Source organism: Mus musculus, chromosome 1 (assembly GCF_000001635.26).
Source record: "Mus musculus strain C57BL/6J chromosome 1, GRCm38.p6 C57BL/6J".
NCBI classification, from domain to species: Eukaryota; Metazoa; Chordata; class Mammalia; order Rodentia; family Muridae; genus Mus; species Mus musculus.
Genome location: NC_000067.6, coordinates 75485701 through 75511657, shown reverse-complemented (window position 1 = coordinate 75511657; position 25957 = coordinate 75485701). Strand labels below are relative to the sequence as shown.

The 25957-nt window shown below is 53.5% G+C and overlaps 2 protein-coding genes across 10 annotated transcripts; one reads left to right on the top strand and one right to left on the bottom strand.

Moving 5' to 3' along the window:
• Positions 1-1291: 1291 nt before the first annotated feature.
• Inha (inhibin alpha) lies at positions 1292-4581 on the bottom strand. 3 transcript variants are annotated; one of them, NM_010564.5, is made up of 2 exons: positions 4140-4581; positions 1292-2324 (listed from the first exon to the last, which is right to left on the bottom strand). In NM_010564.5, exons 1-2 carry the CDS (start codon positions 4408-4410, stop codon positions 1495-1497), a joined length of 1101 nt encoding a protein of 366 aa, NP_034694.3. In that variant the 5' UTR covers positions 4411-4581; the 3' UTR covers positions 1292-1494. The 3 variants fall into 3 exon arrangements, with proteins under 3 accessions (NP_034694.3, XP_011236977.1, NP_001316772.1); XM_011238675.3 differs by lacking the exon at positions 4140-4581 and adding an exon at positions 2675-4120; NM_001329843.1 differs by lacking the exon at positions 4140-4581 and adding an exon at positions 3189-4049.
• A 590-nt stretch (positions 4582-5171) lies between these two features.
• Positions 5172-25833, top strand: Obsl1 (obscurin-like 1). Of its 7 annotated transcripts, XM_006496583.4 has the most exons (21): positions 5172-6445; positions 7692-7961; positions 8040-8291; positions 8443-8745; positions 9403-9699; positions 11484-11756; positions 13311-13583; positions 14378-14650; positions 17601-17873; positions 18513-18788; positions 18865-19152; positions 19316-19591; positions 20201-20470; positions 20590-20862; positions 21909-22175; positions 22957-23069; positions 23596-23752; positions 23868-24029; positions 24331-24435; positions 24749-25018; positions 25699-25833. In XM_006496583.4, the coding sequence occupies exons 1-21, from the start codon at positions 5434-5436 to the stop codon at positions 25704-25706; spliced, it is 5691 nt and encodes a 1896-aa protein (XP_006496646.1). In that variant the 5' UTR covers positions 5172-5433; the 3' UTR covers positions 25707-25833. The 7 variants fall into 7 exon arrangements, 5 of the variants coding, with proteins under 5 accessions (XP_006496646.1, XP_017168548.1, XP_017168547.1 ...); XM_017313059.2 differs by lacking the exon at positions 21909-22175; XM_017313058.2 differs by lacking the exon at positions 25699-25833 and having other exon boundaries at positions 24763-24873.
• Positions 25834-25957: the final 124 nt, after the last annotated feature.

The following is a 25957-nucleotide window of genomic DNA, read 5'->3' as shown; positions in this document are numbered from 1 at the left end:
CTGGGGGCCCCTGTGCTGCCAGGAATAGAAGCTGCTTCAGGTTTATTCAGGTGGGGGAGGGGTGTTGAAAGGACTCTGACCTTTGGGATTTTTTTCCCTCTGTGTCTGGAGCCTTTGCTGGGCTGCTGGAAGGAAGCCTTTGACAAGCCCCAGGCTCTGCTAGCACAAAAACACACTGGAGTCCTCAGTCAGGATCCAAAAGTGCTCTTGTGTCGGGTGCTGATGGACTGAACACCCCAGCCCACCTCTACACACATACTGTGTACTGCAATAGGACTAATCAGCAGGAAGCCAGGACCCTGGGATAATGAAAAAAAAATTCAGGAAAAGAAGTTCTTAATGCTCCATTCTGGAGGCAAAATGGATTGATAGGAAACAAATGAGAGGGAAAAAGAGAGAAAGAAAGACATAGAGTTTATTACCATGCCCTGCTTTCTTCTGTGTGCATACTAAGTATATGGTCCAGATCACCAAAAATACACTTTCCCCCAGCTGTGGCTTATCTTTCCATCTTTCTGACATTATCCACTAAGTGTTTAATGTTGTGTAAAGATGAAGAGGAAACACCAAGGGAGCCTGAGTCCCACCCAGGTTAGCGAGGCTCTACTTGCAATCCCTAGCTCTTGGGAAGTTGAGGCAAGATGCCTTCAGTTCAAAACCAGTCTGGGCTAGAAGATGAGACCTTGTTTCAAAGAAAGGGTGGGAATCATTAGGGGATGGATGAGAGGTCCAAAACCAGTTTCTTGGCTCTTCATTCTGGTCATCAGATTTCAGTATGACACTGCCTCTCTCCTTGAGAGTTTCCCTGTGACACTGTCAATTCATACATTTCCCCCCCTTTCTCTGCACCCAAGTTCTTAAGAGGCATCAAGATCTGTTCTGCTTGGACAATTGTCCAGTAGGGTTGCGATGTCTATGAATCCCCTGACCTTGACCTAGACACCAGTCAGCCAGAAGAGAGAATGGCTGCATGCTTGGGGGGGGGGGGGGTGCGGGGGAGGGTATGGCCGCCTTAGATGAAACCACTATGATAGTAACTTTCTTTTAGGTGTGGCAAGACAGACAGACTGTGTGACATATCAGGTTTAGCTTGTAAGGGGACAATGTGTCCCTAGAGTGGGTGTCCAAAGCTCTGGGACACTTGGCAGCTTCCCAACTAATTCACATCTAATTTTACCTCTTAGACTGTCGATCTCTAAAGCCAAAAGCAGTTAACTCAAAATCCCACAACGCAATTCTCTCTGACCCCAGACCTCCCCAACCCCATTGTCAAAGACGTGAGGGGAACACATACAAAGGCACACACACTTCCTTTTTTATTGTTATCCACAGGACCTGGGTGGAGCAGGATATGGATCCCTCATACTGAAAGATGTAGGGAAAAGGAAGTGGAAACTGTCTACTTTCCACACTCTGTCCTCCTCCTAGCTGAGGACCCTGGGGTGGTGAATTGACTGTGGCCATCGGCTATGGGAGGAGGAGGCGGAGGTGCTTTTAGATACAAGCACAGTGTTGAGTAATAAGGTTGGGTACCATCTCATACTTGAAAGAGTAACCTCCATCTGAGGTGGTTCGGACGCGTAGGGACCTCATGCTCCCCGGAAGAGCAGCACAGCAGGGCTTGGCCCCTGGCACCAAAAACAGGGGCTGAACCGGGGTAGGGGGCACCCCAGGGACTGGCAGGGGCAGGTCAGATGTGGGCATCCCGCAGCTACCATGGCAGTAGTGGAAGATGAAACTGGGAGGGTGTACGATCCAGCGGTCCCAGCCCAGCTCTTGGAAGGAGATATTGAGAGCAGCTCGATGGCAGAAGGCATGCGCAGCGGGTTCCTCGGGAGGCCTCTGCAGCAAGCGCAAAGCCGCAGGAGACCAAGGCCAAGGCACGGAGGGAGTTGAACGCCGGGCCCTCTCCCCCGCACTGGGTGCTCGAGCCCTAGTGTGGGCTACCAGGAAAGGAGTGGTCTCAGGCCGGCCCGAGCAGGAACAGAGTGGGCATCGCAGCAGCAACACCAGGATGGGGTGGGTCAGCAGAGGGAAAGCAGACGCCGCCAGGTGCAGTACAGCCCAGCGTGGCGGGCCCTGTCCCAAGGACACAGGCACAGCCATGGGCCCCCCAGATGATAGCACCAGAAGATCTAGCAGGGGCGCAGAGCTATTGGCGGCTGCTGTGCTCTTCCTGCCTAGGCCTGTGTGGAACCACAGCTGGGCTGAAGTCACCTGGTGGCTGCGTATGTGTTGGGATGGCCGGAATACATAAGTGAAGAGGCCTTCCTCAGCCTCCTGGGCAAGCCCTCTGGCAGCTGGCTGGTCCTCACAGGTGGCACCTGCAGGGGACAGGCAGAAAAAGGAAAGAGAGGGTAGCCTTGATTTTGCTGACTATATGTCAAAAATCGAGTGTCACTTAGACTTAGACACCCCCCCCTGGAGTCTTGGGAAAACTAACAGAGGCTCCCCAATTTTCTATTCATCATCAAAACACCACATTGGTAAATTTTCTCCCAAGGGGTTTTACCAGTTAATATAAAGGGCAATGGGTAAGAGTCCATTTCACTGTCTACTTCATCCTCAGGTCTATTCATGAAGCTTATTGTGCCCTCCCCAGCCTTGAGCAGGCTGGCTGGCTCAGACCTTCTTTGCCACAGTTGCTAGTTCACCTAGGGTGAAGTCTTCCTACCTAGGTAAAGTTTTGTCTGCCACATCTGTGCACATCTGCAGCTTCCTGCAAGAAGCTACCTGCTGAGCAGCCGAGCTTGTCTTCCTGATGAGAAAGTGGGATCCTGGCACAGTGGGGGATGGATTCCCCCCTCCCTTTAAAGATCAGACATTAGGATATTAAAGTTGAGCCTTGATCAGAGGACTTTATCTTGGCTCATTATTTCTCGCCCCTTCCTCGCCATCCATCCCCAGCTTTCCTTTCAGGAAGCCAGGAACCCGTGGCTGCTGGCGGCTGCAGCTTATGGTAGTGTACATCAGATACCATGGAGTGATTCTCACACCTTGGGTGCATGGGTGTGTTTTGTTGCTTTTGCTCCATCTCAGCATGTCAGAAACTTTAAATGATAAATTTCTTTTTAAAATTATTTTCTTCATTTACATTTCAAATGCTATCCCCAAAGCCCCCTATACTCTCCCCTCGCCCTGAAAAGATAAATTTCTTAAAGGCACCGTGTTTTTGAAAGACAGCTTACAGGGTAGGGAGACAGCTCAGTTGAAGTACTTGTTGTGTCTGCATTAGGACCAGAGTTCAATCCCAGGACCGACATAAAGAACTGGATGCGATCTCACAGGACCGAGGAGACAGACACCCGTCAGGCTAACTAATTAGTGAGGTCCTGGTTCAGTGAGAGACTGACTCAAAAACAATGGTGGAGAGTGACTAAGGAAGATGTTCAGGGTCAACCTCTGACCTCCCCGCATTTCCAGGCATATGCATAAACTAACGAAGACAGAGGAGGAGGAAAAGAGAAAGAATGGAAGGGAAAGGAGAAGAGAGCAGAGGTCAGCCCTTCCCAGGGAAGTGTAGCTGCCATTTCTGGTCCAGTGGACACAGACTATGGGAAATATTATGGGCCAGCTGTAGTCAAGACTGCAATTGGGGCCGTACTAGAACACAGTCCCTCGCGTTACAAATTCTAACAACTGATCCATTCTCAAGACAAGACACTGAGGCGGCTGACAGTCAGCTAGTAAGTGGCAAGACTGGGATTCCACTTGATATGAAATCCATACTTTCGGTACTACTACTACGCTGCCTGGAGATGAAGGCAGGGAAGCGAGGAGACCTCAGAGTGAGCCAGATGGGGCTTGGGGAGAGTAGGGGGCACAAAACGCAGGACAGACCACAGGCAGCAACAGAAGCTGTCTCTACAGAGCCTTAGCTTCCCCTTTTGTATTCCAGGCATGCTAGGCTCACTGGATCAGTCCCGCTTGAGAAGTAGAGGCTACCACCTATCTGATGTTGAGGTAGAGGCTACCACCTGTTTGATGTCGATCAGAGGGGCTTAGGAACTGGCCCCTTGCCGCAAAGCCAGCTGAGTTGTGGGGCTGCCATTCATACCCAGAGCTGCCTGATTCCCAAGCCCATGAAGTAGGTACCGGCTACTCTTCAAAGTTGACCTGCCAATCCCCAACTTCATTACCTGTAGCTGGGAAAAGGATAGCCTGGGAGACATCTTCCTCCTCTGGTTCAGAGGTCCTGTGCATGAAACCCCCAACGGCATGTCTTCGAGGCAGACGCCTTATTCCAGGATCCCCACCTTCCCCATCCATTGCTGGGGGCCCCAAGGCATCTAGGAATAGAGCCTTCACCTTGGCCAGGACGAGCTCCCGGACAAGTTCGGGTCCCTGGCAGCTGTCCACATCCCGTAGGGTCAACAGCAAAAGGAGCAGCAGAGACCGCTGGCTCACCATAGTTCACTTGCCCTGATGACAGGGAACCCACACGCTGCCCTGTGCCCTTTCTGTCTAGGACCTCCCCACTGTCCCCTCCCCATCCCACTGCTGGCCTTCTTCTACCCTTCTCACCCCAGTCTCCCCCAGTCCTTCCCACGCCCCACAGTCCCAGTCGCCCCTGCCCATGGCATTGAGACCTCCTATCTCTGACGCAGATGTCTGTGGCCCTGAGCCTTATCTCCCACTCCCGCCAAGAATGTGGGGGAAGGGGCTGTGATGGGTATTCACCCCAAGTGACCTGACCCATTCAGGCAAGCATACAACCCACTCCTCAAATACACACACACACACACACACACACACACACACACACACACACACACACACATAGAATCTACATCAGGTACCACAGGTGCCTGGGTGCTTAAGGTTGACCAGTCATCAAATCATTTGTCAGAAGGACAGAATGCACCACCCCCCTCAGACTTTCTGGCGCTCTTTTCAATCCTAGCAGCTGCTAGGCCAACGTGGGAGGGTAGACCTAGGGTTGAGGCTCTGGGCCGAGGGCAGGTGGTCCCGCCTGCTCTATACTTAGCCTGGAGGAGCCAGTCTGAGCTCTTGTCCTCCAGCTGTGTCATCAGAGAATATTTTTGGGATTGGCAGCTGCAGGCGACAAAGTCACTCAAGCCCAAGCCAGGCCCGCAGTTGGAGACCTGGAGGCCGGAGGTGGGAGGGAGGGAGGAGAAAGAGGCCCAGGCTGTGGGAGGGGGCTGGAAAGAGAGACTCCCAAGAGCAGGAAGCCCGGCCGCGGGCAGTCTAGGCTGTAGGGCCCCTCGCTGAGCAGGCAAACAGGAAGGACAGCCCCCTGAGCTCTGGGCTCCCGGCCCGGGAATTGCCGCGTAGCAGGGCTGCGGCCAGGGTCCAGGGTAAAGAGGCGAGCGGTCACAGGAGTCCCACCGGTCCCGGCGCCCGCTCCGCCACGCCCTGGTCTCGGCTCCCGGCCTTCCCGCGCGCCCAGGCGAGCCATCTGCAGCGGCCGCAATGAAGGCCGGATCAGGGGATCAGGGGAGCCCCCCGTGTTTCCTACGCTTCCCGCGGCCCGTGCGGGTGGTAAGTGGAGCGGAGGCCGAGCTCAAATGCGTGGTCCTGGGAGAGCCGCCGCCCACTGTCGTGTGGGAGAAAGGCGGGCAGCAGCTGGTGGCCTCCGAGCGCCTAAGCTTTCCGGAGGACGGCGCCGAGCACGGCCTGCTGCTGAGCGGCGCGCTGCCCACCGACGCCGGGGTCTACGTGTGCCGCGCCCGCAACGCGGCCGGAGAGGCCTACGCGGCGGCCGCCGTCACCGTGCTGGAACCCCCGGCCCCCGAGCCGGAGCCCGAGTCCTCCGAGTGTCCGCTGCCAACACCGGGCACCGGGGAGGGCGCCCCGAAGTTCCTGACGGGGCCCCAGTCCCAGTGGGTGCTGCGAGGGGAGGAGGTGGTGCTGACGTGCCAGGTGGGAGGCCTTCCGGAGCCCAAGCTGTACTGGGAGAAGGATGGGATGGCCTTGGACGAAGTATGGGACAGCAGCCACTTCAAGCTGGAGCCCGGCCGCGGCGCGAGTGACGAGGGCGCGAGCCTGACGTTGCGCATCCTGGCGGCACGGCTGCCCGATTCCGGGGTGTACGTGTGTCACGCCCGCAACGCGCACGGCCACGCGCAGGCGGGCGCGCTGCTCCAGGTGCACCAGCCCCGCGAGAGCCCGCCCCAGGATCCCGATGAGAACCCCAAACCCGTGTTGGAGCCGCTCAAAGGCGCGCCCAAGACCTTCTGGGTGAACGAGGGCAAGCACGCCAAATTCCGCTGCTACGTGATGGGCAAACCTGAGCCCGAGATCGAATGGCACTTGGAGGGCCGCCCTCTGCTCCCCGATCGCCGCCGCCTCATGTACCGCGACCGCGACGGCGGCTTTGTACTTAAGGTGCTCTACTGCCAGGCCAAGGACCGTGGGCTCTACGTGTGCGCGGCGCGCAACTCGGCGGGCCAGACCCTAAGCGCGGTCCAGCTGCACGTGAAAGGTAGAGCACCGTGCTTCCAGTGCCCCCAGAGGTCCTTCTTGCTCATGTCCACCCCCATGTCCGGAGGAATATTGAATTCCAGTACACTGATGAATTTCTTAGCCAGCTACCCAGGTGGTAAAAACCACTAAGCCAAGGAATAGACTGTGTAAATCTTAACAATCCTAGAACATTCTTATCCTTTATTCTTTCTTTTAGGCCTTCTTTCCCAACTGGATTCCCATTGGTAGCAATATCTGTAAAATAATAGGAGCATGTTGTGGGAGTAAATAACTAGGGCTAAATTTATAATATGCTAATCGGTGAGAAAAAGGGGGCTGCTGTATTGAAAACACACATTTGGAGTGGAGGCTGTGTTCACAGCTTCGGGGGCCCGGAATCTGTTAGGAAGGCTGGTGCAAACCTCCCAGCAGCCACTGCTCATTCACAGGAGAGGTGGATGTGTCAGAGGAAAAACACCAGCCAGTCTGGATTCTTTTAAGTTTCAAAGAAGATGAAAGCAAAAGAGATGGGGGGGAGAGGTGACCTTACACGTTTTCAGTACCCATGAACAGAAAATCCAGAGAAAACAAGGCACTCTCGAGTCACATTGGAAGCTAAGGCTCCCCTTAATAGGACTTGACCACCACGATTTGAGGGGTTACATTTTCACTGGTGATTGCCCAACTTGTTCCTTCAAGGAAAACATGCTTGGGAAGTTCCCTTGAGTCCTGCCTGACACTTAACCAAGTGTGTGGTATCCGAGCTGTGACAGTGTCCTCACTGCGTCCTGCTCAGACTTGCCAGGCCAGTGAGAAACTGCAATGTCCTCAAGAAAGTAAAGAAACTTCTCCCAGTGGGGCCAAACCTTGTTTTCCTCAGCAAGTTAACTCTCTGGTGGTTTCCAAGTTCCGAAATATGGTTTTGAAATGCTTAGAATGCTATATTAAAATGAAATTCAATGCAGATCCTTGAAGAATTGGGAGATGCTGTGTAGTGTTAGGGACGGTTTGAAAACCACTGATCTGGTTGAATGTTTGCCGCCTCCCCTCCCCCATTTAACACATGAGCAGATTGAGACCCAGAAATGTTATAAGACGTGTCCAAGGTGATATCGGGGTCAGGCTGGGAATTAGGCCAACTAACTTAGCTGGGAATTCGGCCGCCATTCCTAGCCTGCTAGGAAGAGCAAGTATGTGTTATCCTCCTCAGCTAGTCTCTCGCTCCTGCTCCTGCTCCTGAGCCTTCTCTCCTTCTCTTTCTACAGAACCCCGCCTACGGTTCACCCGGCCCCTGCAGGATGTGGAGGGTCGGGAACACGGGATTGTGGTGCTGGAGTGTAAAGTACCTAACTCTCGAATTCCCACCGCCTGGTTCCGGGAGGACCAACGGCTGTTACCCTGCCGCAAGTACGAGCAGATCGAGGAGGGCGCTGTGAGACGCCTCGTCATCCACAAGCTGAAGGCCGATGATGATGGCGTCTATCTGTGCGAGATGCGGGGCCGAGTGCGCACTGTGGCCAATGTGACGGTCAAAGGTCAGCTGGCCAGTGGGAGGAGGCTGAGACCTGGTGGTGTCTCGTGCCTGGGCTGACGGATTCCCATCCACGTCTCAGGACCCATCCTGAAGCGTTTACCCCGGAAGCTTGACGTCCTGGAAGGAGAGAACGCAGTACTGCTGGTGGAGACTCAAGAAGCTGGGGTGCAGGGGTGCTGGAGCCGTGATGGGGAGGACCTGCCAGACACCTGCCAGAGCAGTTGTGGTCATATGCATGCCCTGGTCCTTCCAGGGGTGACCCGAGAAGATGCTGGAGAGATCACCTTCAGCCTGGGCAACTCCCGTACCACCACCCTGCTCAGAGTCAAATGTGAGAGCGTGAACACTTATAAACGGGGGCGGGGGGGGGGGGGCAGGGGCGTTGCCAGTTGCCAGTGCCTGGGTTGGGAAGGTGGATTTAAAGCAGGAGTGTTGATGGGGACGTGTACAAGGCTCAGGTGAAGATCCCACCTTTATCTTAGGTGTCAAGCACAGTCCTCCCGGGCCCCCCGTAATGGTTGAGATGTTCAAAGGCCAAAAGAACAAGGTTCTGCTGACCTGGAAGCCCCCAGAGCCACCTCCAGAGACCTCCTTCATCTACCGCCTAGAGCGGCAGGAAGTGGGGTCTGACGATTGGATCCAGTGCTTCAGCATTGAGAAGGCGGGAGCCGTAGAGGTGCCCGGGGACTGTGTACCCACCGAGGGTGACTATCACTTCCGCATCTGCACAGTCAGTGAACATGGCCGCAGTCCCCATGTCGTGTTCAACGGTTCTGCTCACCTTGGTAAGTTAACCCTTCGCCACTTATCCATCAGTATCTTTATCCAGTCATGCTCTCCGTGACCATTCTTCCCTTCTCTGACCCCCAGTCCTTATGTTCGCCCATCTTCTAGCTTTTGCCCTTTCTGGTTCTTTTGCTTTTCTCTTCTCTTCTCTTCTCTTCTCTTCTCTTCTCTTCTCTTCTCTTCTCTTCTCTTCTCTTCTCTTCTCTCCTCTTCTTTTCTTCTTTTCTTTTCTTTTCTTGGATATTTTCTTTATTTACATTTCAAATGTTATCCCCTTTCCCAGTCCCCACCCCCGAAACTCCCTATCCCATACCCCCTCCCCTGCTTCTATAAGGGTGTTCCCCCACCCCTGAATTCCCCTACATTGGGATATCTATAGAGCCTTCACAGGACCAAGGGCCTCTCTTCCCATTGATGCCCAACAAGGCATCCTCTGCTACATATGTGGCTGGAGCCATGGGTCCCCTCCATGTGTCCTCGTTGGTTAGTGGTTTAGTTCCTGGGAGCTCTGGGGAGTCTGGGTGGTTGATATTATTGTTCTTCCTATGGGGTTGCAAACCCCTTCAGCTCCTTCAGTCCTTCCTCTAACTCCTCCATTGGGGACCCCGTGCTCAGCCCTTTCTGGTTCTAACAGCCGTGCCCTGTCTCTGTTCCAGTGCCCACAGCTCGCCTGGTGTCAGGCCTGGAAGACGTGCAGGTATATGATGGGGAAGATGCCGTCTTCTCCCTTGATCTGTCCGCCATCATCCAGGGCTCTTGGTTCCTTAATGGAGAGCAGCTCCAGAGTAATGAGCCAGAGGGCCAGGTGGAGCCTGGAGCCCTGCGGTACCGCATAGAGCAGAAGGGCCTCCAGCACAGGCTCATCCTGCAAGCTGTCAAGCACCGGGACAGTGGGGCCCTGGTTGGCTTCAGCTGCCCTGGTGTGCAAGACTCTGCTGCCCTCACTATCCAAGGTTGGTAACTGGTGGACACCTAGGCAGATAGGTTCAAAGCACAGAAGTCGTGTTTGCCAAGCGAGGCGGATGCGGTGGCTGTTTCCCACAGCTGGGCTGGAAGAGTAAGAGGTGTTCATGATGGGCTCAGATAGAGAGCTCAGACACTCAGAAGGGCGCTTTCCAACTCCTAGCATATAGAGCTTCTCTTGGGCTCATCAGCCTCATCGCCGTTCTTTGGCATGTTTTGCTTTGCAGTTGGGCTGGGGGTATAGCTCAGTGGTGAGTGAATTCAACTCAATACTACCAAAAAAATAATTATACTTGTCCTCTCATTTAAAAGACATGGATCCTGGCTATAGCCCCTGTCTGCTTTCTGTCCTCTTGTCCAATTGCCTAATGAAACCTTATCTCCTAGCAGTTCACCTTGAACCAGGCACAGCCCTAATCACTTGATTTAGGTAGTTAGCACAGTCCTGCCGATAGCCTCATAGAACAAGTTCTTAGTCATTTCCCACTGTACGTGGAGGAAGACAGGCACAGAGAAGTTAAATGGCCTGCTCAGAGTTACAAAGATGGTGCTGGATTGCGAATCCGAGTTGTTTACCCCCATACTTCCTTCTTAGCAAGGAAGGGGAGTGGATGTAACATCCATCACTCAGGCTGGGGAAGTGGGTGCTGAAAATTCAGAGGCCATCCTAGCACTCAGTTCTCTCGCTATTGCTAGAGAACCTGGGGTCTTAACAGTGGTAGCTTCCAGCAGCAGCGGTAGAGAGCAAAGGCAGAAATCATCAAGTGCAGCATTTCCAAGTTTAACTAAAGACCACTATCACCAGAGGCACCAGGAGAGACAGGCCCTTTTTTGTTGTTGTTGTTGTTTTGGGTTTTGGTTTTTCTAGACAGAGTTTCTCTGTGTAGCCCTGGCTATCCTGGAACTCACTCTGTAGACCAGGCTGGCCTCGAACTCAGAAATCCACCTGCCTCTGCCTCCCAAGTGCTGGGATTAAAGGCATGTGCCACCACTGCCCGGCACAGAGACGGGCTCTTTAAGAATTCTTAAATACAGTAAAACCACTACTCTGCTACTCTGCTTAAGTGGCCTAAAAATCTGACCTAACCTCTTTTCTGTTGCTATAACAGAGAAGCTGATGCTGGGTATTTTATAAAGAAAAAAAAATTAGTTTAGCTCACAGTTCTGGAAACTCCAAAGTTGGTCTTCCCAGTCTTTAATGACACTGTCCAGTCTTTAGTGACCCTACCCCAGTTTTTCACTAAGTCAGACCATGACAAAGAGATGGACAAGCAGGCACGATCAGAAGGAACCAAGTACACAGGGTGGGTGAACTCGCTTTGTAGCAACATACTCAGACTGGGTTCCTTTGAGAAGTACCTCCCGCTAAACCTCACCATTACAAATACTTCTTCCTATTCCTCCTCCCCTAGGCTCTTAGAGGTTCTAGAAACTGCCACCCTGAGGACTATAGTTCCATCATATGAATATCTTTCTGGGAATAACTCAGATCATATCCAAACCAAACCATAGCAGTGCACAAATCTTTTTCTTTTTTTTTTTAAGTCAGAAAACTGAACCTAGCACCTTATCGATAGATGTGCTGCTCCTCTGTTCTCTTCCCCCTTGACCCTCAAACCTGTTTTAAACCCCAACCGACATCCGGGCTTTAGTCACTGACAACAGTTGTCTCCTTCGTGTATTCAGCCCTACACCAGCACGCAGACTGGAGAAAAGGCTGCATATCCGAGGAGCAGAATAGACATTGCAAGTGACCAGCTTTCTCTCCATGCAGAAAGCTCAGTGCACATCCTGAGTCCCCAGGACAAGGTGTCACTGACCTTCACGACCTCTGAACGGGTAGTGCTGACCTGTGAGCTCTCAAGGGTGGATTTTCCTGCAACCTGGTACAAGGATGGGCAGAAGGTGGAGGAGAGCGAGTCGCTCATAGTGAAGACAGAGGGCCGCAAACACCGACTGATCCTGCCTGAGGCTCAAGTCCGAGACAGCGGTGAATTTGAGTGCAGAACGGAAGGGGTCTCGGCCTTCTTTGGAGTCACTGTTCAAGGTCAGGAACCTTGCTGGCTGCTTCTGACCGAGGCTGATTTGGGGAGCTTTGTAAACCCTGCCCTTGTGGTCTGTTGGCTTGGTGGGGGTCCCTTTTTATGGAGTGCTTTTTGTTTTTTTTTATGGTTTTTGGCTGGGGCCTACAGCCTTGTGGGGCTAGGTAAGCATCCTACTACTGAGATACATCCCTGGTCTTACATTTGCATCTTAAATCTCTCATGTACCCACATCGTGTAACACACTTGCCCACCTGTGCATATACGCCCTCTGCTGGATCGGGTGAGGGGCCAAATGCAGTTGCCGGAAGGAAGGGCTGACATTTAGTGAGATCCTACTCTGGAGCTAGAGCTATGCTAGGTCATTTGCGCATACGCTATTTCACAACTTAATAACGCATAATCTCCAGTCCACAGGTAAAGACATTGAGACCTGTAGAAGTATTGTGACTTCCTTGTTATCAGGCAGCCAGCACAGATGGTGGGCTGGAGTCACACACAGCCCTGACTTTTTCCTGCTACTCATGGTGGCTGAAGTAGGCAAAGGTGTTAAGTATATTGGTTCAGGGGTTCTCATAAGGCAGGAGTACGCTAGAAGCCTGTCAGAAGGCAACTTCCCAGGTGTCCTGAGCTATCCAAAGCCGAAACATTCAGGACTGAGCCTGAAGGATCTTCTTGTTAGAAAGCTGACGATGACAGTAACTCAGCTGGGTGACATGCAGATTTGAGGCCAGCCCCAGCCGTGTGAGACACTGACTCAAGCTGACTCTCAAGGAAGTCAGCATAGACGCTACTGACCCTTTTGAGTCAGGATCTTACTTCAACTCAGAAAACCCTGTGACCCCAACCTGAGCATGTTCCATGACAGGGAACTAGTTAGTTTCCTGCCACTGTAGGGAAATACCCAAGATATTCATTGATACTGAGAAAGGATTGTTCTGGGCATTCAAACCCAAAACCACTGATTTGAAACTACAGTGGAGGTGCTGGCTGTCAAAGGCAGGGTTGCATGTGGCAGAACACATTGCTCATCTTCATGTCCAGGAAATAAAGAGGAAGAGGCTGGGATGCCACCAGCCCCTTTGAAGATGGGCCCCAGTGATCTAAGGCTTTCTTACTAAGCAATTCCATAACACTGATAGCACCAGCCTGGTCTGCAAGCCCTTAATATCTGGGCCTCTGAGATACTGCCTGTGTATAAAACACACCACTGCCCAGTGGAGTGGATGCTTGATGCTGCCTGAGTCATCCTCCTCCAGGCCTATCCTTTCTTCCCTGTCCTTGAACAGTAAACTCAGCCAGGTGCCTCGTGGTTGCGATCTCCTTTTTGCCTATGTCAATTTTGGCTACCACTGTATGGCCCCTGGGTGCCTCCTACCCTCTGTACCCCCTACTCACCTTTGAGGGATACCTAAGCTTCTATGCCAACAGGATCTCATGGCCCCAAACTCCTGCATGGCATGGCTTTAATTACCCCCCCACCACTGCCACTGATCTTCTGCAGCCCTTGAGTCTCCTGTGTAAGAGGTGTTTATGACCCATTTCTGCTTCCCATCAAGATCCCCCAGTGCACATCGTGAACCCCCAAGAGCATGTGTTTGTCCATGCCATCACCTCCGAGTGTGTCAGGCTGACCTGTGAGGTAGACCGAGAGGACACAACTGTACACTGGTACAAGGATGGGCAGGAGGTGGAGGAGAGTGACATCATCGTATTAGAAAATAAAGGGCCCCATCACCGCCTGGTGCTACCTGCAGCCCGGCCCTCCGACGGGGGCGAGTTCCAGTGTGTCGCAGGAGATGAACGTGCCTACTTCACAGTTACCATCACAGGTGAGAGCAGCTAGCACACGTGCTCTTGCATGTCACTCTTCTGGTCCCCTCTAGCCTCCTGTACTGCCTAGTCCTGAGCACACTAGTCCCAGCTACTCATCACCAGGGAGCCCCCCCCCCCACCGCCTTTCCCATCCCCCAGGAGTCCCCTGCTAAGAGGGTTCCTTGGGAACAGTAGTTCTGTTACAGAGCAGGTGGTACCAGGTATGGAAGAGGTCAAAAAGTCTCAGAGTCCTATACAGGACCCCAGTTCATCTGAGACCCAGCCCTCTTCTCCCATGATATATATTTTTTTAATTTATTTATTTTATGTATGTGAGTACACTGTAGCTGTCTTCAGACATGTCAGACGAGGGCATTGGATCCCATTACAGATGTTTGTGAGCCACCATGTGGTTGGTGGGAATTGAACTTGGGACCTCTGGAAGATCAGTCAGTGCTCTTAACCACTGAGCCATCTCTCCATCCCCCCTATGTTTCATTTCTCATTTTGTCCTTGTCCCACCCTAGAGACCATAAACTGTTTCTACAGTTAACATTGATTCCTTACTCCCCACTACGCAGCTTCCATACAAAGCTTGGTGTACTTTGGAGATTACGGTCGGATCTCTGTGGCCGTGATGGCTGCTCCCAGGGGCTTGTGTGGTGCTAGCTGTGAGGGACTGCCTAGAGAATGACCTCTTCAACCCGTGGCTGACTTAGAAAGCATAGGACATAGGCCTGGATTAGGAAGGATGGCAGGACACTCCAGTCCCATCCCCTCTTGCCTAGGATCTGATGTCTCTGTCCTTCAGATGTCTTCTCGTGGATCGTCTACCCCAGTAGCGAAGTGCATGTGGCAGCCGTACGCCTAGAGCGTGTGGTGCTGACCTGTGAGCTGTGCCGACCCTGGGCTGAGGTGCGCTGGACCAAAGATGGGGAGGAGGTAGTGGAGAGCCCAGCACTGCTCCTGGAGAAGGAAGACACCATCCGCCGCCTGGTGCTGCCCTCTGTCCAGCTTGAGGATTCTGGCGAGTACCTGTGTGAAATCCATGATGAGTCGGCTTCCTTCACCATCACCGTCACAGGTGTGGGCCTATCCCAGCCCCCAGAGTCACCAGAGGACAACCCTGAGCCTCAGGAATGTTGAGTGAATATTTCTCCACATGCAAGCTTGTTGTGTCTGGGAGGGAGAGTGTGGGTTGAGGGTGCATGCACCAGGGTCCCTGCTGGAAAGAGCCTGGAATCCCAATCAGAAACAGCAAGCCCTTCTCTGGTGTCAACAAGGCCAGGTCTAGCTGTGGTCCACCAGCTCACTGACTGAATGCCATCCAGGCTGGGTGCCTGGCTGGTGGTCAGTTAGCTGCCAGACTAGCTGGGAAGGCAGTTGCTATCCAGGGGTCACAAATGGGGAGACCCCCTTGGACTCTGACTCTATGCAGCCCACAGATGTGTTTTGTTTGGCCTGCAGAGTCATACCAAAGTCAGGACAGTCCAAATAACAACCCGGAGTTTTACGTCCTCTTGAAAAAGCCGAAGACCCGGCGGTTCTGGTCTCATTTCCCCCCATGGCGACGAACGGCTGGCACTGAGTAGCAGCTGCCCCATAGTATGGGGCCCCCATTTCTCTGTCCCACCCTCCCTGCCATTTCTCCTGCCTCTCCCCAGACTCCCTGAGCCATTAACTTAACCTATCTGGCCCTCACATTTGCAACCCCTGTGTTAAACCAATAAACGCACCAATAAACATTCCAAGAAACCTCATGGTAAATAAGTTCAATTAGGGTCCAGGGCTCCACAGAACAGCCAGGCAGGGAGGGCCTGGGCGGAGGTCTCACAGGGTCACTGTAGTATGGGCTGGGCTCCATGCATTCGACAGCATATGAACACACATGTATTTCCTCCTCAAAGAACACAGCCTAGTAAGAAAGCCAGACACATGTCAGGGCATAGGCTGTCAAGGACAGCATAGGAAACCCTGGGCTCGTGGCTGCTAACCTGGTCAGGGTAATGAGGATGTTTACCTACTTGTAATGGAGTTAGGCTGAGTTAAGGGGTGGGCTGAGAATAGTCCGGGTACCGGGGAGTCAAGGACAGCTAGAAATATGGTGGTGATTTGTGCCGGCCACCTCAGGACTACAGCCCACGGCACCATTCCCAGGGTGCATGGTCGTAGGGGCATTTAGTCAGTTCTGGACATCACAGAAGAACCCCAGTGGCAGCACAAGGACAACTACCCTATCTTCACGGTCCTGTTGCCTTCTTCCCTGACTTGCCCCAGGAGCCATGCCCAGGCAGAGCTGCTTAGGGAATTCCACTCACTATACCCCAGATGGAGCCCACAACTGCAACAAGGCTGTGGACACAATCTATTTTACAGCTAGAGACCTTCATTCTCTCAGTCCCAGCCCTGGCCAGACACAACAGCCACAACCACAAAGCACCCTACGCCTCACAGTAAAGTTCACACAAATGCCACCTCACCTCCAGGCCAGAGTGGATCAAGTCCCACACCAAACGGCCCAGCTCACTGCCCCAACATCTTCCACCGCCATCCCATATAGAAGAAGCTGCCTTCTGTAATCTCCTGGCCTTATCATGACTAGATCATACATTTTGAGAAAAGAATGCCCTGTGTCCTGTGGCTGGGTCTGGTGGAGAACTGAAAAATCCTAGACAGGGAAGCCCACAGTTCCCTAGCCAGGCCACAAGGGGGCCAGGTGTACTCTAGTCTTCTGGAAACTTAATTCGTTGGAGAACAAGACAGCGCGTGGTATTACGGGCAAGCTTGGGCTTGCTGACGGTCTACTAATATTGACTTAGCTCCTTTTCTGTGGAAGAATGGCCTGTGCTTGAGGTTGAGCTCACTGAAACAGTGTAGCATCCCTGGGATACTTTTAGACAGGTATTAACTCTGGTATACAAGAAGTATTCCCTAGTTGCTGCACGTGGGTGGCCTGGATTCGCCCCAGTGCCTGCAGCAGGAGAGCCTTTTAGAACAGAATGCTTCTTCCTTCTGCCCAGGAGCTAATAGCTGTCTGGGACCTTAAGGGCAATTCATTGCTTAATCATTGCATGCCTCAATTCTTTCATCTGGAAACCGGAGACAGCACAGTGCTCTCCTCCAGACATCAGCGTGAGGCTAAAGGCTCAAAGTGTTCGGCACAGTAACTGGAGAGTTAGGAGGTGTTCGTTGTTTACAGATCCTGATCCCACTCCTGCACAATTTGTAAAGCCCCCAAACCCTCAAAACCAAATGCTAAAAGTTTAGCAGTTGTCTGGTATGATGGTGTATACCTTTAATCCCGGCACTCAGGAGACAGAGGCAGGTGATTCTCTGTGATTTCTAGGCCGTCCTGGTCTGCATAGTAAGTTTGAGACCAGCCAGGGCTATGTAGTGAGATCAGAGGTTTGACAGTCAAATTTATTACATTAAAACTGAATTTAACTGATGCATTCTCTTTTTAAAAAAGATTTATTTATTATTATATCTAAGTACACTGTAGCTGACTTCAGACACACCAGAAGAGGGCATCAGATCTCATTACGGATGGTTGTGAGCCACCGTGTGTTTGCTGGGATTTGAACTCAGGACTTCCAGAAGAGCAGTCAGTGCTCTTAACTGCTGAGCCATCATCTCCAGCCCCTAACTGATACATTCTTAATTATTCTTTAATTATCTGGTAGGGCTAGTCTATATCTGCATCTTTGTTAGATTTGACTGTGTCTTCTAGTATATCTTGCCAAGGGTAAATATATATTAGACAGCAAAATGTTAATGGGAATCATTTTAAGGGGCAGAGGCAGGACCTGAAGGGTAGCTAGCTACCAAATGAGAAATGCATCCTTTTAAAGTCCAGAAGATACTGGATTCTGTAAGTGTCTAGTCTTGGGGATTTGAAGGACAGGTCAGGGACCTATTGTTACTTATTACTGTGCTACTCGGAACTCAGGACTGTTATTAGCACATGGGCAGCGGGGCTCACGTGCTGCCAGGCATTGCTAGTTAGTGACAGTTGTGCTTGCCCTGCTCTGCAGAGCCCCCTGTGCGGATCATATACCCCCAGGACGAGGTGACCTTACACGCCGTGAGTTTGGAATGTGTGGTGCTCACCTGTGAGCTGTCTAGAGAGGATGCTCCTGTACGCTGGTACAAGGATGGGTTAGAGGTGGAGGAGAGTGAAGCCCTGGTGCTCCAGAGCGATGGGCCTCGTCGCCGTCTGGTGTTGCCTGCTGCCCAGCCAGAGGACGGGGGCGAGTTTGTGTGTGATGCTGGGGATGATTCAGCCTTCTTCACTGTCACTGTCACAGGTGGGTAGTTTCTGTGGACACTTTTCCAGGGAAGTGAAGAGACAGGGTTCTATGGGACAGACATCCACTATCCCTTCCCCCACTGTTTGCCTTCCCCCAGGCCTCTGTTTCCCAGACTCCTCAGTCTTAGCCATCAAAGAACTCAATTCAAGCTGGGACAGTGTCCTCGGGCTCGGGGAGAGGAAGCCTAGCAGTTAGGATCGATCATTCATTCATTCATTCATTCATTCATTCAACAAATGCTTATCAAACAACTAGCATATGCCTTGCACCATATGCTAGGGGTACAGAGTGAACCAGTGAGCTGCAAGTTTCACTATTCATGACGCTCACATTGGGAGGTGGTAGTCAGGCCAAAAAAAAAAAAAAAAAAAAAAAGGCAAAATAACTGGTTTATCAAGGAGCAATAGGTTATGCATCTCAGAGGCAAAGCATAGAATGGAAGGAATGGGGATGGACCTAATGAGAGGTGAATGGGGTTTGAGTATGAGTCTGACTTGGTTCTTTTATCTGTATGATCTTGGGCAAGTCCTTTTCTTCATAGGAGCCCCCAGGTCCTTACACTATAAAGTGTATTGGAGAGGCAGGGAGAGACCATCTGTCAAAACCATGTTCCCTCTTTCTCTGTCCACCCACCAGCTCCACCAGAAAGGATTGTGCACCCAGCGGCCCGATCCCTGGATTTGCAGTTTGGGGCTCCAGGACACGTGGAGCTACGCTGCGAAGTGGCCCCGGCTGGGTCTCAGGTGCGCTGGTACAAGGATGGCCTAGAGGTAGAGGTGTCAGATGCGCTGCAGCTGGGTGCTGAGGGGCCTGCCCGCACTCTCACCCTGCCCCACGCCCAGCCTGAGGATGCCGGGGAGTATGTATGTGAGACCCGAGATGAGGCTGTCACCTTCAACGTCAGCCTGGCTGGTGGGTGTGCCGGTCCAGCCTTGGGTGGGGAGGCAGGGGCTGGCTTGGGCTTACAACTCCCTTTTTCTTTGTGCAGAGCTTCCGGTGCAGTTTCTGGCTCCAGAGGCAGCCCCAAATCCGCTCTGCGTGGTTCCTGGGGAGCCCGTGGTGCTGAGCTGTGAGCTGTCCCGAGCAAGCGCACAAGTGTTCTGGAGCCACAATGGGAGCCCGGTGCAGCAGGGTGAAGGACTAGAGCTGCGAGCTGAGGGTCCTCGCAGAATCCTCTGCATCCAGGCAGCAGACCTCGCTCACACAGGTGTCTACACTTGCCAATCTGGGGCATCCCCAGGGGCCCCAAGCCTCAGCTTCAATGTCCAGGTGGCTGGTGAGTACAACCTGGGCAGAAAGCCTTACTAGTCCCCCCTCCCCCCCATCCAGGGCTCCCCCACTTTCCTAAGACATAACATCTTTCCCTTGCCCTGTTCCCCCAGCTTGTCTCCCCACCCTTCTCACTGCCCTCCCAGTGACCCCTAGCTCTGACCCCACAGAGCCCCCAGTGCGGGTAGTGGCCCCCGAGGCAGCCCAGACGAGTGTTCGAAGCACCCCAGGTGGGGACCTAGAGCTGGTGGTGCACCTCTCCAGGCCAGGGACCCCTGTGCGCTGGTACAAGGACGGGGAGCGCCTGGCAAGCCAGGGGCGGGTACAGCTGGAACAAGCCGGGGCGAGGCAGGTGCTGCGGGTGCGGGGGGCACGGAGAGGGGATGCTGGGGAATACCTGTGCGACGCACCCCAGGACAGTCGCATCTTCATCGTCAGTGTGGAAGGTAACCATGCACCCCTCATACCCACAAAGACAACCTCCCATCCTCTGGACCCTTTTCATCTCCTATACCTCACCCAACTGCTCTCTATGGTTCCCACCAATGCGTTCATGACTGTCACTGTAAGAGGGCATCTTCCTTTTTTCCAGCACCCTAGCATAGCAGGATGTATAGCCCAGTGGATTAAAAGGAGGACTCTAGAGTCAACTTGTCCAGGGTGTAACTCAGACTTGGCTCTCTGGGACTTGGGTGACATTTGCGAGGCCATTTTATTCCCCTGAGCCCCAGCACTGAAATGGGATGGCAGATAGGTTGCTATGACCATTAAATGTTGTAACTGGGCCCATAGTAAATAATGTATTGGTACTAGAGACTTGGGAAGAGGTGCCAGGCTGGGATTTCAAGGAGCTTACTAAGTGTGGCCAGGATTTGGCATCCTGGTCTTTGGGAGAACCCCCACAACCAACACACAATAGGGCCTCACTCAAGCTGTTGTAATTGGTGGGAGAATGAGAGCTTGCATCCTGTAGGGGGATCAGGGTGGGGGTTGGTAGTGGAGAGAGACAGAGGGAGAAAGAGGTATCCAGGTCACTGCCTCACCCCTCCTTCCAGAGCTCCCGCCAGTGAAGCTGGTCTCTGAACTGACGCCTCTGACAGTCCATGAGGGGGACGATGCCACATTCCAGTGTGAGGTTTCACCACCAGATGCCGAAGTCACCTGGCTACGCAACGGAGCGGTTATCACTGCAGGGCCACAGTTGGAAATGGTCCAGAATGGTTCAAGCCGCACCTTGATCATCCGAGGCTGCCAACTCAAAGACGCAGGGACCGTGACCGCGCGAGCCGGAGCTGCTGACACAAGTGCCAGGCTCCACGTTCGAGGTTCAGTGTGACTGAGCATAAAATGCTCTGTTCCCTGTAGCTAACCCCTCACAACCATGGCCTAGAAGTGAGCTAGCCTTCAACCTCTGGGCTCCATGATCTCTCATCTTCCCTTCCAGAGACAGAGCTGCTGTTCTTGCGGCGGCTGCAGGATGTGCGGGCCGAGGAAGGCCAGGATGTGCACCTTGAGGTAGAGACAGGCCGAGTTGGTGCAGCTGGAACTGTTCGCTGGATACGAGGTGGGGAACCTCTTCCCCTGGACTCTCGCCTGACCACGGCTCAGGATGGCCATGTCCACCGCCTCTCTATCCATGGCGTTCTACTTACCGACCAGGGCACCTACGGCTGTGAGAGCCGCCACGATCGCACCCTGGCCAGGCTCAGTGTGAGGCGTGAGTGCCCAATCTTCTCCTACTTCATCACTCACCTGGCTGGCCCAGAGTCCCTGACACTGCCACCACCACCAAAGTGCTCCTTTCTGCTGAGGAAGGTCTGCCTTGGCTGTCCCAATCTGGGGTTAGAGCCAGAAGGCTCCTGCTCAAACCAAAATCCTCTTTTTCTAATGTTTTCTAGTCCCTCAGAAGTCCAAATGGACTCTGCTTTTTACTTCAAAGATGGCTTTGCTAGCAGCATAAATTTTATACTCCAGAAAAACTCTCTGTATTTATTTTTTGAAAGAATGACTGGCTAATAGCATTTCTCACCCACTGCCCCATGCTGGAACACACTACCTGTGTGACCTCATGCAATCTCTCTGAAACAAATCTCCATAAAAATAGGGTTGATCCCTACGTCCAGAGTCTTTGAGGAAATTAGCCAAGGTATCAGACCTTGGTGATTGGCTGTCACGAGTGGTATGTGTTCATCACAGTATAACCCAGAGTGGCACTGGGCTTTAGCATGGTGGTTCTCAACCTGTGGGTCAAGACCCCTTTGCTAATCAAACAACAGGGGTCCCCTATCAGATACCCCGCCTATCGGGTATTTACATTACAATTTATGACCGTAGCAGGATCGCAGTTATGAAGTAGCAATGAAAATAATTTCATGGCTGGGGGTCACCACCAATGAGGTACTATATGAGATGGTTGCTTCATTAGGAAGGTTGAGAACCACTGGTTTAGTGCAATAGGGAAAACTAGGGCTTAGAAAAAAAAAGTCAGAGGAGTTTGCCAAAGATCCCTTGGTACACAGACGAGTTATATGTTAAGTAAAGGCTCTGATCCCAGTGGGCCTATTGTTCCTTCCAGTGTCACCCCACCCCACACTGAGACTCCTCAACCCGTCCTTCTCCCTCCCTCCTTCCCACCCAGTCTGAAGTTGTATAGCCAAGGCCTTTCATGGAGTGCTGGGGTGGCACGTGGAGCATGCTGGAGTGAGTGAGCCCCTGCACCCTGCCCAGAGCTGGTGTCCTCCCTCTCTCATCTCCCCACACTAGCTCGGCAGCTGAGGGAACTTCGGCCTCTGGAGGATGTGACCGTCCATGAGGGGGGCAGTGCCACCTTCCAGCTGGAGCTGTCCCAGGAGGGTGTGACCGGAGAGTGGGCCCAGGGTGGAGTCCGGCTGCACCCAGGGCCCAAGTGCCACATTCAATCAGAAGGCCGCACTCACCGCTTGGTGCTAAGCGGCCTGGGTCTGGCTGACTCGGGCTGTGTCTCCTTCACTGCGGACACCCTTCGGTGTGCTGCTCGGCTCACAGTGAGAGGTGTGGCCTCTGGGCCTCTGCCTGCTAAATCCCTGTGTGTGACTCCTGGCCTAACCATGTTGCCCCTACTGACCACCCTGCCAGAGTGGGGAATTGCTGGACCCTTTGGATCTGTGTGGGCCCCAGTGACCGCTTTGCTTGAGTACAGCCTTAGCCTTAGCCCTGCATCCGGTGCTACCTTCAACAGTCCCATGTCTGCATGGTCTCTTTCGTTTGCCTACCTGGGTATGTCCCCACTGACTATTCTTATTATGACTCAATGGCTCTCTTGGCTCCCTACGTGGGCCCCCTGTAATTCTTCCACCGATGAACCTTCAGAGTAAGCTCTAGTACTGATTCTGCCTGAGGCCCCCACTTTCAGCCCTGAGTTCCCCATTGGCCACACCTCTAGGGACCCTCGGTGCTCTGTAGTGCACTCTGTGCCCATCCCCACCAAGCCCAGTGTCTTCAGCTGTCCACTCCAGCCATGTGGTCACTGCTGTCCATGTGTTTGGGAGTGCTCCTTTTTGGTCTCTCTTCTTCCACTTCTGCCATTGCCCTCCAGCCCCAACCTGTCTCCTGCTGATGACCTCACTGGCTCTCTGGCCCTGCCGTGCCTCCTCCTCTACAGCACCTCCCTTAAATCTCCTGTTCCCAAGCATTGCTCACTCACTAGTGGCCTCCACCACCCACCTGCGTGTGTCTGCCACTGACCTGCTGTGTCTGTGTGTTGTATAAGCTGGACTCTCATTCCTCACCGACACCTGACCCCTTGGCATTGTTCTCCCTTACCCACTCTCAGAGGTCCCAGTGACTATTGTGCAGGGGCCACAGGACCTAGAAGTGACTGAAGGTGACACAGCCACGTTCGAGTGCGAGCTTTCCCAGACTTTGGCTGACGTAATATGGGAGAAGGTCAGAGCATGGCCCTAGTGCAGGTCTATCGACATAACAATATTTCGGGCAAGAAACTAACACTCACTGGACTTGTGAGACTGGTACTGGGCTGAGACTGATGTCACATTTAATCCCTTTTAGTCCTTACAACACCCTGTGAAGGTACACCTTGTCATCACTGGGCTATCTAAGGCGTACATTCTGTGGGATGAACAGTTAGTTGCTCAAGGGCAGACAATAGTAGAGTCTATGTTAAAAACCAACCTTAAAATCCACACTTGGTGGGTCCATGTAGAGCTTTGGGCTTTCTGCGCCATTTGGTGCCAATTCTCTGCTCTAAAGTCCCCAAGGGATGGCACCTTCTCAGAAAAGTGACCAGAAAGGGAAGACGTGGGACAGTCCAACCCTAGCTGGGGAACACACAGAATCCACTAGTGCGCTTCTAGCCAGCTAGGCATCCACAGAGGACAGCGCCACCTTCCAGGGTCACAGCCTCCAGAATCCTACTGGGCTCCATCTGACCTATTACGAATCCCGCCTTTAGGATGGGCAGGCGCTCTCTCTCAGCCCACGCCTCCGGCTCCAGGCTCTCGGCACGCGCCGCCTTCTGCTTCTGCGGCGTTGCTGCTCCTCAGACGCCGGGACCTACAGCTGCGTTGTGGGGACAGCTCGCTCCGAGCCTGCGCGCTTGACCGTACGCGGTGGGTACCCAGAGATGCCAGGGTACTACTTTAACCCACTTCTAGGGAGGGGGCGTGGCGGATGTGTGTCCCGTCTCCGCCACGCCCCCTCCTCACGCTCCTGGCTCCGCCCCAGAACGAGAGGTGTCTGTACTCCGTGAACTCCGGTCCGTTAGTGCCCGCGAAGGAGACGGCGCCACGTTTGAGTGCACTGTGTCGGAGACCGAGATCACCGGGCGCTGGGAGCTCGGAGGCCGCGCGCTGAGACCCGGAGGCCGCGTCCGCATCCGACAGGAAGGTGTGGCCACTTTTCTACCCTCTGTGACCCCTTTTTACCTTGCCCAGGATTTAGGCAGACTCCGCCCTATTCAGATAAGCTCCACCTCCAGCTCCCCGCCCCACCACCCTACTGCTGGTGTCTCCCGGACTTTCTCCGCCGCCAGCTCTGAGTTCTGCCTAGCTCCTCTTCGCGTTCTCTCTCCAATTCTGCGCGCCGACACTTCGGAACCTCCCTGGGACTTGCTCGGGTTCCACCCTCATTCTCGAATTCTCCCGGGAAGCGGCTGAGGCCTCAATACCTCCCCACCCCCACCCCCCAGGGAAGAAACACATTCTGGTGCTGAGCGAGCTGAGAACCGAGGACACCGGAGAAGTCTGCTTCCAGGCGGGACCCGCCCAGTCCTTGGCTCGGCTGGAGGTGGAGGGTAAGCTTCTGAAGCAAAGGCGACAGGGAAGGGCATCATCGCCCATCCTGGGACTGACTGACTAGCCACCGGTCCTAGAGATGCTGCTGTCTTCATCTCTCCTCTTTGAGGCTCTCTTGGGGCAGGTCACAGAGAGCAGCTCATTTCTTCAAGAGGAGATGGAGAGGAAGAGACTTTAAACTGGGCATGCAGGAAAACGGACTGGTGGCACGGAGGGCTTGTGCCAGGAGTGGAGGTGTCGTAGGCAGGGAAGATACATCTCTCCTCTAGGGGCCGTGCGTGTCCTTATTAAGCCCCTGTCCCCCAACCGCAGCGTTGCCTCTCCAGATGTGCCGCCGCCCACCTCGTGAGAAGACGGTTCTGGTCAACCGCAGGGCGGTGTTGGAGGTGACTGTGTCCCGCCCTGGGGGCCACGTGTGTTGGATGCGGGAGGGGGTCGAACTCTGCCCGGGAAACAAGTATGAGACGCGTAGACACGGCACCACCCACAGCCTAGTCATCCATGACGTCCGACCTGAGGACCAGGGCACCTACAGCTGCCAAGCAGGCCAGGACAGTGCTGACACACAGCTGCTGGTAGATGGTGAGTAGCGCCCACTGGGCAGAATCCACAAGGAACAAGCTGACCGGGCAGGAGGGGCTACGTGGAAGCTGCAGTGCCGAGCTATACCTATGGGAGGTTTTCTAGGTCTCAGGGAAGGGCTCTTGGCAGTGGGTTCTGATGCATGTGGGGGATGGGGAAAGGGGCGGGAGAGATCACACTCAAGGTTGAAGAAGAGAGGGAACCCTGAGTCTCAAAAGAAGCTTCCCTGACTTTCCTAGGGCCCTTCTTGCTAGAGCTTCTCCCTTTCCTCTGCTTCTGGCACATGCTTGACTCCCCAGAACACCCCCATTGCTACCAGTTGCTCCTTTCTCCACTACCCACCAGTATCTGCTGGCACCTGTCCTTCACCTCCTCCTGTCCTCTCTCCAGCTGGCTGCTGGTCACCTCAGTGGGCAGCCTGGGAAGTTCCTTCCATTCTTTCCCTCTTGGATGTAGGAGGTGCCCACTCTACCCCAAATCTCTGCATATCTTTCACACATTTTGCTGTGTGTCCCACCCTACCTGCTCCCACTTTCACGGCCTTACAGACATCCTTGCCAGAGGTTCCAAAAGGGTAGGGCCCAGCTCTTCCCATGGGTATCCAGACTCTGCTAGGGGAGGCGATTGGCTTGGCCCAACTCTCCCCACCCCCAGTCCCACATGAAGTCATTCCTCAACAGGTGACTAGAGGACTGAAACACACCAAGCAGGTGCCCTTGGACAATTTGGAAGGAGCGTACCCTTATGCTGGGCAGGGTGGGGAGGGAGGAGCCAGAGGTATCAGGTAACAATAAAGATGCTAATGTTCATGCCCACACCTGTCTGTGTGCCACGAAAGGGCAGACCATGCTTGGAGCCCCTTGTAGTGTCACAGCTCAGAGGCTGCAGTATTTCCAGCTTGGTTGCTGGAAGTACCGGTTACTGAAGACTTCTGGCAGA